This window comes from Pteropus medius, unplaced genomic scaffold (genome assembly GCF_902729225.1).
Source record: "Pteropus medius unplaced genomic scaffold, Ma_sr-lr_union100, whole genome shotgun sequence".
NCBI classification, from domain to species: Eukaryota; Metazoa; Chordata; class Mammalia; order Chiroptera; family Pteropodidae; genus Pteropus; species Pteropus medius.
Genome location: NW_024340692.1, coordinates 24,135,258 through 24,149,993, shown reverse-complemented (window position 1 = coordinate 24,149,993; position 14,736 = coordinate 24,135,258). Strand labels below are relative to the sequence as shown.

At 37.6% G+C, this 14,736-nt stretch overlaps 1 protein-coding gene across 7 annotated transcripts in view; it reads right to left on the bottom strand.

Moving 5' to 3' along the window:
- Positions 1 to 14,736, bottom strand: part of TLE4 (TLE family member 4, transcriptional corepressor) — a 144,051-nt gene that overhangs the window by 95,880 nt on the left and 33,435 nt on the right. For 6 of the 7 annotated variants that reach the window (XM_039846159.1, XM_039846221.1, XM_039846292.1 and 3 more), the window contains one exon: positions 6,946 to 7,008. In XM_039846159.1, coding sequence (XP_039702093.1) covers positions 6,946 to 7,008 — 63 coding nt within the window. Of the gene's footprint in view, positions 1 to 6,945; positions 7,009 to 8,516; positions 9,015 to 14,736 lie in introns of those variants that run through there. The other variant, XM_039846548.1, reaches the window with a different exon arrangement.

The following is a 14,736-nucleotide window of genomic DNA, read 5'->3' as shown; positions in this document are numbered from 1 at the left end:
ACCCAAATAAATCTACAGAATTCTGGAGTAAAACATTAACTACTTGGTACTACTCATTAGAAAAGCTAACAGAACAATAAAAACCAAGTTTTGAGTTTAAATTTAGCATCAGAAAGCACTCAAGTTGAAATGGTCTCTTTACAAGAATAAAAGTAGAACACTTAAAATTTTCACTCCTAATTTCTCTTTTATACTCTAAAACTTCTAATGATTGGAGAAATATTGTTAAATATGGTCAAAACAATGATTCGAGTTCTTTATTTCATTTGTTAAATCAGTATTTACAGATGCAAAGAAAAACAGCTCCTCGCTTATAAACCAGGCCTCCAAGGTGGGCTCTAGAGCCAGGACTCTGGAAGGACCAGTCTACAGGGCTTCTCCTCCAGGCTCTAAGAAGCCCTGCTTTCACTTAAACAACTTAAAGAACAAGAAAACTTAGCCATAGAATTAGAGTGGAGGAGGAGAGGAGTAGCCATCTTCCTTGGAACTGAATGAAACAAGTTGTAACAATCTGCTGAAAACAAGGTTAAGATGAATGCCATTTCTCCAATGGTAATCATGACCCCAGGGTTTAATAAGTGGAAATTAGGAAGCCACTGGTCATAAGGAATCACTTTTATGTTCTCTCACTCTCTCCAATAAGGTATATGCATTTCAAGTCACTTTAGGCTGTGGTCTGGAAATGATCTGAGGCCCAAGACATTAAAATGGATCAAGCCTCATGCTGCAAAACAATCAACTTGAGCTAATTTTTCTGAAATGTCTCATAACTCCACAAAACAAAGAGTGACTTATCCAATATATATTCCATAACTTCTGGGGGAGAGAGATTGTCAAAATTTTTTATCTCCTTTTCTTCAGATCAAGGACAATACATATTCACAAGAGTATGTCTGAGATATGTGAGGGGGGTAAAGACTAGATTAAGGTCTTGCAAAAAACATTCTCATGGGAAGAGATTTCCTTAACAATCACTTTTCTGGTTTCAAGTAGCATTTTCCTTCCAGAAAGTCTACTATAAAATAGGGCAGTTCTATGTGTGATCTGCTATACTCCATACCTCAATTGAGAGCTGTCTAGAATCTTTGTACTTTGTAAAATATAGGCCTAAACGTAAGCTGTGCATCTAGACCTAGACAGCCCGCTGGGCCCATAACTGTTTATATGGGTTCCTTTCCACCTGCTGGGAATGTATAAATGATAAACAACACCGTATGGGTGATCTTTTCTTTATAATTCAGACCCTGAAGGAGACTTCTATAACAAGCACTAAGCATTATTACATATCTTATGTGATAAATTAAAATACAAGTTGTGTTGATTATACAGCTGGAGCTAGAGTTTGTCGTATAAAGACATTTCACTGGTTCAATACGACTTCTCTTCAAACCAACACTGGCAATAATGGCCATTTTTATTTTATGCACAGCACTGTGTCTAGCAGAAATTGCTAGCTGTCCCCTGATATCCTTTCCCTTACATCACTATAAGGTTTAGGTGCATAATGGCCACTCAGCTAAGACTACATTTCCAAGTCTCCCTTGCAGCTTGATGTCGGCAAGTAACTAGGCACTGGCCACTGCAAAGTGAGCTAAAATGTGAACATCTTCTAACATTGTGCCCTTAAAAGAAAAAGCACATGCCTTCTCCATTCTCCTTCCTGCTGGCTGGGACAGGACATGATGGTGCTAGGGATGATGAACATCAATACCAGAGGAATATGAGTTCACAACATCATGGAGTCACCAAATTAGCTACAACTGCTTCTATGCAAACCGTTCTGAGAGAGAAACAAGCTTTATCTTGACTAAACCACTGTGACTTTGATCTGTTAAAGCAGCCAAATATCCAGCTACGTTCTTTGCAGCCAATCTTCATATAACAACCCCATAGTGCAGGTTTCCCATCATATGGATGAAGAAACTGTGACCCAGAAAGGTGAAGTTTTTTGCCCAGCATGATAAAGGGGAGCAAGTGGTTGAGTCAGGATTTGGTACCAGGTTTGCCTAACCTCAGGCTCTTATTACACTACCTCTCACATAACATGACTCTTCCAGTGAATTCTACTCCTTGTTAGAGGAGCAGCAAGTTTCTGAAAACTACAACTAAAAAGATTTTCAAATGTAATGTAATAAGTTTTCACCTATAGCCTATTAGGAGTTTGAATTTCTCAAAGGTCTAAGGAATACCTTGTTGATCACTATGAAATATACCCTATCTCGAAAATAAAGTATTTTATAATTAAGGGAAATAAGAGCACAAAAAACACAACTGTCCTCCAAATCAGGCCCTCAGCTAGTACCCAATATTTAATACTTAATCTAATAGTTAAGACAATACTTACTAGTTTGTGTGGAGCTACCTGCCTGCTGTTGGAAGTAGCCCCTGGAGCTGCAAAGCCTAGCTGACTTCACAGGAAGACTGCCAACCAGCTCATTCTGAAATATTACCTTCAACTCTTCCCAGTTTTTACTAGGCCCTTCCTCTCCAAGGCTTGGGACCCAAAAAAAGCTGGAATTGAATCCATTTCCCAGGAAAGAGAAAACAAAATAAAACTGGCATTTACGATCCCAAGTACTTTACATTTTAGTACCTATAATACACATTATAAAGATGGGGTTATTCTCACCATTCTATAAGGCTATTAAAGCTCAGAAAGATCAGCTTTCCCAATATAAAGCCAGTAAGTGGCAGAGTTGGTCTGATTCCAAATTAGCAGAAAAACTGTACCTTGCTGCCAGAGTCTAACAAGTGGCTTATAGTTTTCAATCGACATTAGAACCTCCTTAAAGGTATGTTATTGGAAGAGGGGGAGGGTGGCACTGGAGGCAAGTCAGTACTCTTACAGGCATCCTTCGATTTTGCTAGGGCCCAAAAGGTCCAGTTAGGGGTCTGGTCTACAAAAGATATATCCTGAAATCGCTGATGAAAAAAGAGAGTCTGTCCACATAAACTACTTGTACAAACCAAACTAACTTCAGCTAAGCAACCAGGTATATTTTGAAAACAGCCAGTCCCCAACAGGACTGAGAAGTTTGTTTTTCTAGGCATCTTTGTGAGTAAAAAACTGTCCCCATCCAAAACCACTGCTCCTTCTGAGGTGAGCACTACAGGTTGAGTACCTTGAAGAGATGTCACCTTATATTTACTTGCTACTTGGGGACAGACAGCTGTTTCTAAATGGGAAAATTAATTTTTGGAGCCAGAACAGAACCACTTTAGGGCTACTAAATGCCTCACTGAGATTTTCAGCTAGTGTCAGCCCTGGGTTCAGTTTTAATTTATACTTTTCTCTTATCAGGAGGACATTAGAGAGGAAGATAACCAACTCAACCTTCCAAAAAGTAATGACTAAAAAGAGGGAGGGCTTAATCCAAGTCCTCCACAAGGAAGTCTAGAGCTTCACTGCTGCTACAGTTATTACTACTGCTAGTCAACATCAGGAGGTGCTTACTATGTGCTAAGCTGCATGTGGTGTATCCCAAGTAATCTTCAAAATGATCATGTGTGTTCCATGTTATTATTAACCTCATTGTACAGATGAGGAAACTGAGGCTTAGAGAGGCAAATCACTTGCTAAAGGTCACTCAGCTTAACTCAGTTACAGTAAGCCAATAATTTATAACATGGAGGCCAAGACTTGACCCAGATCTAACTGTCATCATCCTGGCATCTCTTGCTTATGGCACTGCCAATGCGGAGTTGATTATTTATAGTTCCTTCTCTGCAAATGAGACCCAAAGCAGGATAGAGAAGAGCTTCCCATTTACTACTTTGGGATTTGCCTTTTAAAAAAAGAAGTTTGAGAAGAGCAGAATATAGATGTCTTTACCCATTCCTAAAAGCTAAAAGAGAAAAAAATAGATTTAGATAGGTGAGAACTCACTCATAATATTTCTCTAAATTCTGATATTAGGGATTCTATAAAATTTTAGGAACCATAAGTGATAGCTATTCACTTTAATGATAAGAGCTGGCAATATTTTTGTCTAATGCCTAGAACTTTGGAAGCAGTCATATCTGAGTACAACAAGCATATCATTAAAATATATATTGATTATTATAAAATTGTATAATAATCCAGAATTCAGTAATTCAGAATGGATATAATAAAATTATATTGATCACATATTTAACATTACAACATTTTTTAAAGTTTTAGTGAAATTTAACAGAAAAATACTTTTGTGAATGTTATATACACATACTTCAAGTACTTTTGAGCTACAATTATATAACATTTCTAAAAAAAGTCTTGCAGTTAAAACTAAATTTAATAGTTGTCATTCAGTACTGTATTTTTTTTTAGTATTAGAAAATATGGTACACGAGACACAGGCAACAATTTAGCAGGTAAATTAATCAGCACATGGGGGCTAAATTAAAAATAGATTTCATCTAAATATATGTAAATTTACCTCTTATTCCTGTCCAACTCCAAAAAACCTTTCCAACCACTGTCCTGTAGCTTATGCACTAGTCTTCGGGGAATGTTTTTCTTTTCTATAAACATGATCATTTAATTTCTAAATAAAAACATTTTAAAATAAATTCTAATGCCACAGCTGCTGTTTTGGCAGTGAGACTGTCACACAGAAAGCCGGTGTTAAAAGATCAGATTAAGAGCCTTCAGTCCTGGCACCGAGTGATGCTCACAGCCATGCAAGAATGATTTTCCATGCCTCTGAAGAGACAGGAAATAGAATTCATCTTCCTCTAATAACCTGCCTCCTTCCCTCCCTCCAGATTACAGTCCATCTGGCCTCAGGGTAGAGGTGAGCAGTCTCAATGGCTCACAGAATGCCCAGAAGAGAAAAGAAGGTGGGCAATTCGTACACAAACCATCAGAGAGGACTGGATTGGACAGGAACAAACATGTCTGTGGCCCACACATTAAAAGATATAAACACACCTGAAGAAACTCAAAAAAGAAGAGCTGATTAAATCAAAGCAAGCAGAAGAAAAGATATATGCGGAATTATAATTCAGAAAACCATGACATAAGTCATTCATTACACATGAATCAAGGATTTCAACCAAGAAATGTCAGAAGTATTAGGGAAATAAATAGTAAGTGGTAAGATTATGCCTACCCTCCCAGCCTAAAGAAGAAAATGAGCTACCAGTATCTCCCCATGGCTTTCCTCTACAGGGTATAGCTTTCTCAGCTAATTAATTCCAGTCCAGTCTTGCTCAGCACCACTACCATTACACATCTGTTCCTACAGGGTCTGCTCACACAAACAATGTAACTCGCGTGGGAAAAGGAGCTATTGGCAAATCAGCCCCACCACCTCCTTCCACTTCTGAACATAACCCCACAGAGCCTGCAACAATGCCATGGGAAGAAGCTGTCCAGTAATTATACAAGAGTCTGTGCCTGCAGAGGCCTAAAATCTAATATCACGCTGAGGATAATTCAAACTTTTCCCTCTTCCTGGAGCTATGACACCTCAGCCTGGTTATAGCTCTGTGAATTATACGTTCTTCCCATTCTCCATTTCCAAAAAGCAGAGATGCTTCAAGTAAGAAGAACTTGAACAGGAAAAGGGAAGCCAGGCTTCCTAAAGAAATGCAAACAGGTCTCTTGACTCTCCTTCGCCACTCCATCTGATCACAAGCAAATCCTTAGTAGAAGTAATAGGTAAATGGGAATAGAGTGGGTGGTGATTTTGTGGTCAGAGCTAAACAGGGAGAAAGACAATATATCCTTTGTTGTTTATCATCCAGAAGAGCATTTGAATTCAGGATGCTAACGTAGGTCCATGGTTTGTGAATATGAGGATCCCCATGGGATACATACATGATAAAAGGTACCCATAATTACTAAGATCTAACCCAGTTCATACCAAATAAGAAGTCACATAAGAATTCACATACCTCTAACACCAAATAAGAAGTTCAGGGATCCACATTTCTATAACACACATGCATGCTCAAATACTGGCTGTATACTAACATCAGCTCATGCCCACTGATAGGCGGGTAATGAACTGATCTCCTGAAAAGCAGCAACACAATATACTTAAAAGAAGCAAAGGGTAGGAGGAAAGTGCTTCAGTGCCTTCTATCCCACAATGCAAAGCACTGTGGCTGCAAAATATGCAGATATTCCATTAGTTAGCGTCTTCATTTTCACAGTTGATCTTCCCTGAGCAATGAAGAATTCAGTAATTCAGAAGCAAACATTATCCCTTTCCAGAACACTCAAACTTTTTAACAACCTAAAGCAAGCAAGCAAGCAAAAAAGAGAGAGAGAGGGGGAGAAAGAGAGAGAGAGAGAGAGAGAGAGAGAGCGCGCGAGCTACGCACTAGAAATGCACCTCCTCATTCCAACATGTACATTTGTGGACAGTGTGCATTTCCACAGGTGGTGAGCAAGAGAGAGGGAGTTACATGAAGTCAGTGAGATTCAAAGCAGTGGGTTCACTGAATACACCTTACCTGTCTTTTCCAAATGCACAGGAAATATAAAGACTTCAATAGGTAACAACAATAAGTAACTTTTTAAGAGCAGCTAGACAAAAGTTACATAAGTTTCTTTACTAAGTAGAGTTCTTTCTATTTGATATGTCTTGTGCCAACTCTTAATGCCCAGTGACACAAGTGTAGAACAAACTCGTCTGGACAATTTTCAACTGATTCTATTAGATGCCATTAAGACAAACAGTCATAATTCTGAACAACCCTACATTGTCCAATGACAGCAAAATATTTTAACTGAATTTTGTTTTGCATGTTAGAAAATATTCCATTATATAAATAAATATATTCCATTGAATGTTAATAAGGTGTAGAAGTTGGAATGCAAACACTATATCTTAGAAATGTACAATATAAACACCAAGAGACCGACAAGGCCAAAGACTGAGTCCCACAATCCCTTTTCTGCAAAACCACTAAAATGGCACCTTCTAGCCCAGGGCCTGAAACCAACCACCTTACCTCTTGGGACAGGAAAGGAATGACTTGTGCACAGATAGCATTCAGCCTCTTGACAATCTCTGCCTGCAAAAAAAAAAGAGGGGGGGGAAGCAAGCAATAAAGAGAATAGTCAGCTGGTTACAAATTCCCAAAATATTAACAGGATGATATTAAAACACACTTTATATGCTGACTGGTGTATTTCCTAAGGAAGAGGAAAACTCTCATCAGCAGGCCCATTAAAAGGAGGCAGCGACAGTAGTGCCACTTTAACAGCACAATTTATTAACCAGAATTCATCTTAAAAAGTCAACCTTCAAGCACCAGGACAACATAAAAAAGAATTTAATTTTCATGACTGGAAATCAGTTTTCAAAGGTCTTCAATGGGACCCTTGTTCATTCCAATGTGGTTTTTCATAAAACCTTGAGTTTCTAGAATTTAGATAGTAAAGATACACTCTTCCCTACATCTCAACTTCTCAATCAGTACTCATTGAATTTCTGTATCATTGAATCAGTACTCATTGAATTTCTGTATTTCTGGACTTTGCTTTAAACACAGGCATTGGGATTTTACAATCAACTCCCCAATCTCCCAAAAGAATAACACCCAACTAACCCCCAAGAGTTGATTAATTCAGATCCTTAGGTGTAAACTGTTGGGGAATGGCATGTTTTCTTCAAGCATAAAAATTTCCAAGTGCATCCTGCCAAGATTTTCTGTATGTAGAAGTTTAGAACATGCTAGAAACAAGTTGTATGTATATGGAGATTAACAGGAAACAAATTGTATGTATATGGAGATTAACTTTGGGAACGTTACCGTTGTACTACAGATCTACAAAGGTCCCAGTAAGTCAGATGACAGATTGTTCTCTAATAATTTTCTGAGTATAGAAATTTTACGGTAAAGTAGAAGGAAGAAATGAGAAGGAATGCCACCGCTATGATTTAAAATGCTACAAAGCTTTATCGATATTCATCTTAATTTGTATTATCAGATGGCTCCTTATAGACTTTGGCATGTGATATGTAAACATGTGGATTTTTAATACAAATACATACAAGATAGCTTACATTTTAATGATGGAGTAAGTAAAAGGAGAGAAGTCTTGAGAGGCAGAAAACATAAAGCAATTATTATTCTTGAGACATTCTTAAAATAAATTCCGTCCAGAGTCAGTTCATTTTATAAAAGGACAAAAATGCATTTTCTTTCTAAGTCATTACTGAATGACAGTGACGCTCTACTTGTACAATCTAGGTTTATTTCATCAGCAACCCTTCTGACTTTGTAGCTATTCACTTTTAAATGCCAGCACCTTAAAAACTTTGCCAGCCAAGAGAAAACACAAATTCACCATGAAGTTTCAAACCTAAGCTTTCCATTCCAGTTCTGCATTCCTAACAGGATGGACAAAAACCCAGCTCCAACAGGCAGCAGTGAATAAGGACCCAACTGTGCCGACCTGATTTAATTTACTGCACTGGCCCTGTGGAGCATTTAGCTATCCTTTAAGAATGCTTAAACCACCATGAAAAGCTGCAATGGGAATCACCAAAAACCACTCTCCACCTGGACGAACATACCACAGTGGTTATAGGGTGAAATTCCAGTGTGAGCTGAGAAAATAGAGTAGCATTCACCATACTGAAAGCACTGTGTCTCAAAGGCATTTGGTTGTTAAGCTTTTTGTAGGGAGAGGTGGAGGGAAAGAGAATAAAAGATAATGAGACACTTTGGGGCAGACCAAACTGATGATTCTAATGCTTAGAACCATCTGCCAAGCATATTTTCCTCATTATGTTGTTTATATAAATAAAATAGTCCCTTGCTAGGAGGGCTGAAAAATGTGTGGGCATATAAGAAAACTGAGTTCTTTAGTTTGCCTACATAATCTAGGCAATAAAAACTACTCTAAGGAAACTTACTCCACTGGCAAAATAAAGACCAGGAGGTATTGTATTTATTTGGCTTCTTTAATTTTGGACCTAGGCTGTTTTAAGTCTGAGCAGCTGTAAAGAAAAAAATCTGTATCTTAAAAATAAATACAGAAAAGTTGTTTTATTTATTCATATCCGTTTAACACACATAGATAACAGATAGGGGTGAGGGGCAGAAACCATCCAAACTTTTGCCTTGCCTTCTTTAAAGGCCTCCTTTTGTTTAAAAGACTTCTTAATTTCTTTAAGTTGTCATGCCAATGGATTTTCATGAGTCGAATGGTGGCAGGGGGTTTGGGGGTGGGATGTGTGTGTGTGTGATTTCATAAAATTAAGCAGGTCATTCCTCACTTTGAAAGCTAAAGTTGCCTCGGAAACACTGCTGCTTCCATGGTCATCTAATTTTGCTTCTTTTGTCCCACAGGACTCAGCTTTAGGGAGGCATCATTTATTTACAGGCCTTTCCACTGGGCTTCAGTGATCAGCCAATAATACCGTGGACACACAGTTCTAATGGCCTATGTTTTGAAACTGAGTCTAATCTAATGGCGTGGGGCCCAAACTCCTTTTCCAGCACAGCCATTAAAGGATGTAGGTTATTGCTGTTGTCACCATTGATATTTGTCATTGTAATGTAATTAGGGCCCTAAAATGATGCATTACAGCCCTTGGCACAGCTTCTATTAAAATCTTTTCTTCTGCTCACTGAACTGCGACCTGCTTTCTGATGAATAACAGACAGACAGCTTTAGGGTAAGGAGCAGATTCATCAAAGAAGTATTTTTCAGCTTTGGGGAAAGAGAGGGAAAGAAAAAGGCAACCTAGGAGGAAAAGCACCAGGGGACAAAAAGCCACAATACACATTTGAATTTCATCTGACCACTTGAAATTCTGATTACGTCTGATGAATCATGCTTAGACAATATATTCTGTCTTTGAATCACATGGTTAATCAGGGCTCTAATCTGCTATCCATCAGCCTATGCCAGCACTGTAGCTTCCAATCAAATTTATAGGTGATGTGGCTCATGCATCCTTGAGCAAGTACATTCACAGATAGCCCGTTTAAACAGAGAGAGATTCTGAAATATGGCTGTTAGGGTTACTGGATGTTATCATGGTATTCGATGCTTTATGGACACTGCTAACTATTATCTTCAGATGCCCATGATACACCAAAATAGCATTAACAGCCCCAACAAAGAACAGTTGTTCAGGTCAAAAAAACAGTAAGATTGCTTTTGCAGCCATAGTTTGTCAAATACATTAATAATTTTTGACATATTACATCCTCCTCTATCCATCAAAATCTTCATTAAAAAAAATAAGTTACACACATATTTTCCCACTCTCAACTCACTACCATTCTATTTCCTCCTCCTTTCCTTTGAGCAAAATATTAGCTTTACAAAAAAGGCATTCTATGAAACATTGAGTGCCTGTGCGCTCAACATCTGGCACATGAATGCTGACAAGCTAACTCCAAAGTAGTGATGGCCAATGGACTAGTAGAATGACCAGTTAGTAATGAAACAGAAAAACACAGAGAAGAAACTTTATCCCTTTTTTTCTTCATACTCCAACTCAAGAGCTATTGGAAAATTTATTAACTACCTTGCATCACAGGAAAGCAATGCCATGCATTTAAGCATACCACAATTCAATCACTCAATTAAAAAAGTAACAAATACTAGAGCACACAATATCAAAAATATATTTTCTTTACATTACATTAGTCATTTAAGTAAGACAAAAAACTAGTTAAGGTTACATTTGAACTGAATTACATGCCCTCAAATAGTCCTAATATAATAAAATCTAATTTTTACTTAGATTATTTCTACCTTTATGATTTCCTTTAAAAATTAAACAACTTTTATTTTAACCACATAATAAACTTGAAAGTACAGATGAATTTATTTTAGTAACCAATGAGATGTATCAAAAACAATGGCTGGTTTTAAAAAATGTTTCTTGGAATTTTTAACCTCTCATTAAAACAGGAACATTATTACACAGTATTGTAGAAATAAAACAGAATAATAAAATATTATTAGAAAACCATTTCAGCAGCCACAATTGGGAGGGGGTGGGGAAACAATTATTGAAAAAACATTCTTGAATAACTTCTCACGATTAATTTTTCTACAGAAGTTTCTTTTGCCAACAACTTTCCTCAAAGATGAATCTATTTTATTATGTGTTTATCAAGAACATAACATCCATATAAACGTTTTGTTAAAAGTGAAGAAAAATTCCTTCTTATTCTGTCTGAAATCCTTTCTAAAGTACAAGTAAATCTTGCAACCCTCTCCTTCACACTCCCTTTACCACTATGGAACCAAGATTGTAATTTTTAATTAAATCAGAAAACAAATTATCTTGATTTGTTCATCAATCTGTTTCAGATTTTCTGAGAAATAGTACAACTTCTGGTACTGATATTGCCTGCTCCTAGATTAAAAAGTCAAGGGACTAATGAGAAATTCTTCCTAACGTAATAAAAATCCAGACTAAACGTAAGGAAAAATATTCAAGTAGTACTGTTCCTCTAAACTGACAAGTCAGTTTTTATCTTGTCATCAAAATTCAACTTTATAAGAGAAAAGAACATGTAACAAATAAAACTGTTTAAAAAAAAAAAAAAGCCCAAATGTGGAATAAGGCTTAGAGTTTTAGATCAAAAGCATTGTTAGCACTGCTAGCATGTTGGTAAACTAGGTGTCTAAGTTTTACTTTCGTTCACTTGATTATTTTGTACAAAATATTTTATATTGCTTAATAAAGCAATAAAATGAAGTGATAACCATATTAAGAATCAAGCTAACAGGACATCTATTACTTCCCTAAAGGACTGATTCAAACTACCAAGACTTTTGTGTATCTATTTATAAGCTCTTATTATCCCACTTAGTCTAACAAGAAAGAGGTACTGTCTACAGAGTACTCAATTACTATTACCTTGACACCATACCTAGATGACATAAAAGTGCCAATGTTCAACCATTTATTATCTTCCCGCCAGCCAGGAATTTAACTAAAGCATGATTCTGATGTTAATATCTCAAGCAATGTCCATCTGCTTTGTGTTTAGAGATCATGTTTATGCTACTTTCGTGCATGCTAAGTGTGCTATAAAGTACCCAGTGTACAGTTCAACTAATTGCATACACTGAAGTGCTCCATTTGTTTGTCCTAACAAAATATACAAGTACTAAGGAAGGAGCACATAAGACAAGGTACTTTCCCATAGTGACTTAGTACACCTCCATTTCATAAAACTATTCCAATCTGTCCCCAAAGATGACGTGGTATTTTACTGAAACATTTTCACAATGGTTAGAAAAAGTGCTCTTGAACTTAAGGTTTTTAAGGGAAATCCCAGATATGTGCCTATTATCATACCTATATCTTCTGGTCTCTGATTATTGTTTTTAAAATCTGCTCCAAATATTAAGAGTGATATATTATCAAGGTTGAGAATGATGATCATTGTTCCTGATGTCCAGTTACTCCTGCAAGGTCAAATCGTTTCAGTTCTCAAATCTAAAAAACAGTGTAACCAATGTAATCATGGTTATACTCTGCTGGGGGGAGGGGACAAGCAGAGAAAATGTTAAAAAATGGGAAAGAAAAGTGGGATGTCACGAGTAGGGAAAGAAAATGGCTTTCTCCATGGAGCTTAACTTCAACCTTCACGGAACAAGGCAGGACTGGTCAGAAACGCTAATTACTCTGAGTACTAAGACATCCGAGTTTTGCAAGTGCTTATTTCCTAGCACTCCTAGGCTAACCGTGGGAGCTACTTATTGATTTCTCTTCTCTTCTCTCATCCCTCTCTCCCTCCTTGCCTCTGAACCTCTCTCTTTTTTTTTTTTTTTTTTGCCTCTACTCTTTCCTGACATGAATATACAGGTGCCTTTGAACGCTGATTCATAGTTAAGCTTCTGATACTTCGTCAGAGTGAATGAAGGGTACAAATACTCCTTGTGCAAATATTCCTAGTAGATAAAGATCAATTCACCTGGATTTTTCCCACCATGATCTACGTTAGGGGTCCCCAAACCCCTGGCCACAGACTGGTTGGTACCAGTCCAGTCCATGGCCTGTTAGGAACCAGGCTGCACAGCTGGCAGTGAGTGAGTGGTGCCAACAAGGTTTTATCTGTATTTGCAGCCGCTTCCCAGAGCCAGCCAGCACCGCCTCGGCTCCACCTCAGATCATCAGGCATTAAGTTCTCATAGGAGAACTGGTCCCTGGTGCCAAAAAGGTTAGTGACCACTGATTTACATGATTAAAATGTATGAGAAATACCTAAAGACAAAGGAACTTTGGACATTGGATTAAAACCAAAAAAGAAAAATAGAAACACTAACTTCTTACCAAGTTCTTATCAATGATACCAGGAAAGCAACGACACCTTTCATATACTGAAAGCCATGCAATATTTCTCAGTCTTTTCTCTTAAGTTACGTTCGTTAAAGACTTCCTGGTCTCTTTTTTTCTAGTCTTATCGCCATTTTTCAGCAAAGCTTCATCTATATCCACATTCCTCAACACTTCCTTTCCTCTTGTCCTTTCGATTCCAGCACAGCCTCTATTGGCCTTCTTCCTCCTAATTATATCAAATTTCAACTCTTTGAAGCCATCGCTGCCAAGATATTCTTCTGTCCCCTTAGATTGTGTTCTTGCTTTGATAAAGAGCCAGCTCTCATTAAAACCAAAAGTTTGCTCTTCTGTTTGTATTCTTACTGCTTGTCCAAGCATTTCTATTACCAACCAGGTCCAGACACAGCAGACAAGTGAATCCATAGGCCCTGGGAAGAAGCAAAGGTCTGACCCTTGCATCAAAAAAGATTTAAGTGAACAAATCATGGCAAAGATGGAGAGTCCTCCCATCTGGAACTGCCTCCCCTAGGTCGTTCCTTGACTATTCCCTACTCATCATTTCAGTCTCAGCCCACAAGACACTTCCTCAGACACCTTCACTCACCATCCTCTATGACTCACTCCTTCATCCAGTCACTCTGGCCCATGATACTTTTTTCTTCACACTATTTATAATCATCTAAAATAAGCTCACATGTTTTTTGTTTTCATGAACGAGACTAGTACTTCTCAAACTTTAATGTGCACACTAATCACATGGAAATCTTGTTAAAATCCAGCCTGGAGTATGGTCTGAGAGTCTACACTTCTAATAAATTCCAAGGTGATACTGATGCTGTGGGTCCAACAGGTCACACACCCTGAGTAGCAAGGTTCCAAAGAATGTTGGCTCAATGAGAGCAAAGATATCTTTGTCTGTAGCCCCAGTGCCTATTATGTAGAGGACACTTGTTGAATGAAAAGAAAATACTACAGGTTCAGGTTTAGGTAGTTTGGAATCTCCTGAAATCTTTTGCAAGCATGCTGAAATTGTTTGGGAATACTTAGAGCAAGACTTGCTTATACCCTGATTTGGTTTGTTTACCTTCCTAACAGACATCTTTTCTGTCATTTAGGATGTCAAGCTATTCTAAAAAAAATAGTAAGTAATCACCCTGATCCTCCAAAAGAAATGCAAATTCACTCTGGACAATTCCTGACTGGTAAGTAAATGATTAAAGCTTCTATTGTGAAACCTTTGCAAGACATGTTTTAAAAGATCATTTTAGAAATATAATAAAGGAGATGCCACTCAACCTTTTTCCTGAGATTACTCACACCAGATTGGGATCACCTGAACCACCAGAATTGAGATAACTGTTAAGACAGCACATTGGAACTTCACTTGTATATTATCATGATAAATCTCCACAATGGTATCTCCAGAGTGAACCAGTGGGAGATGTCCAACAGCCCAAGGAAAGGCTCTAGCCATGCA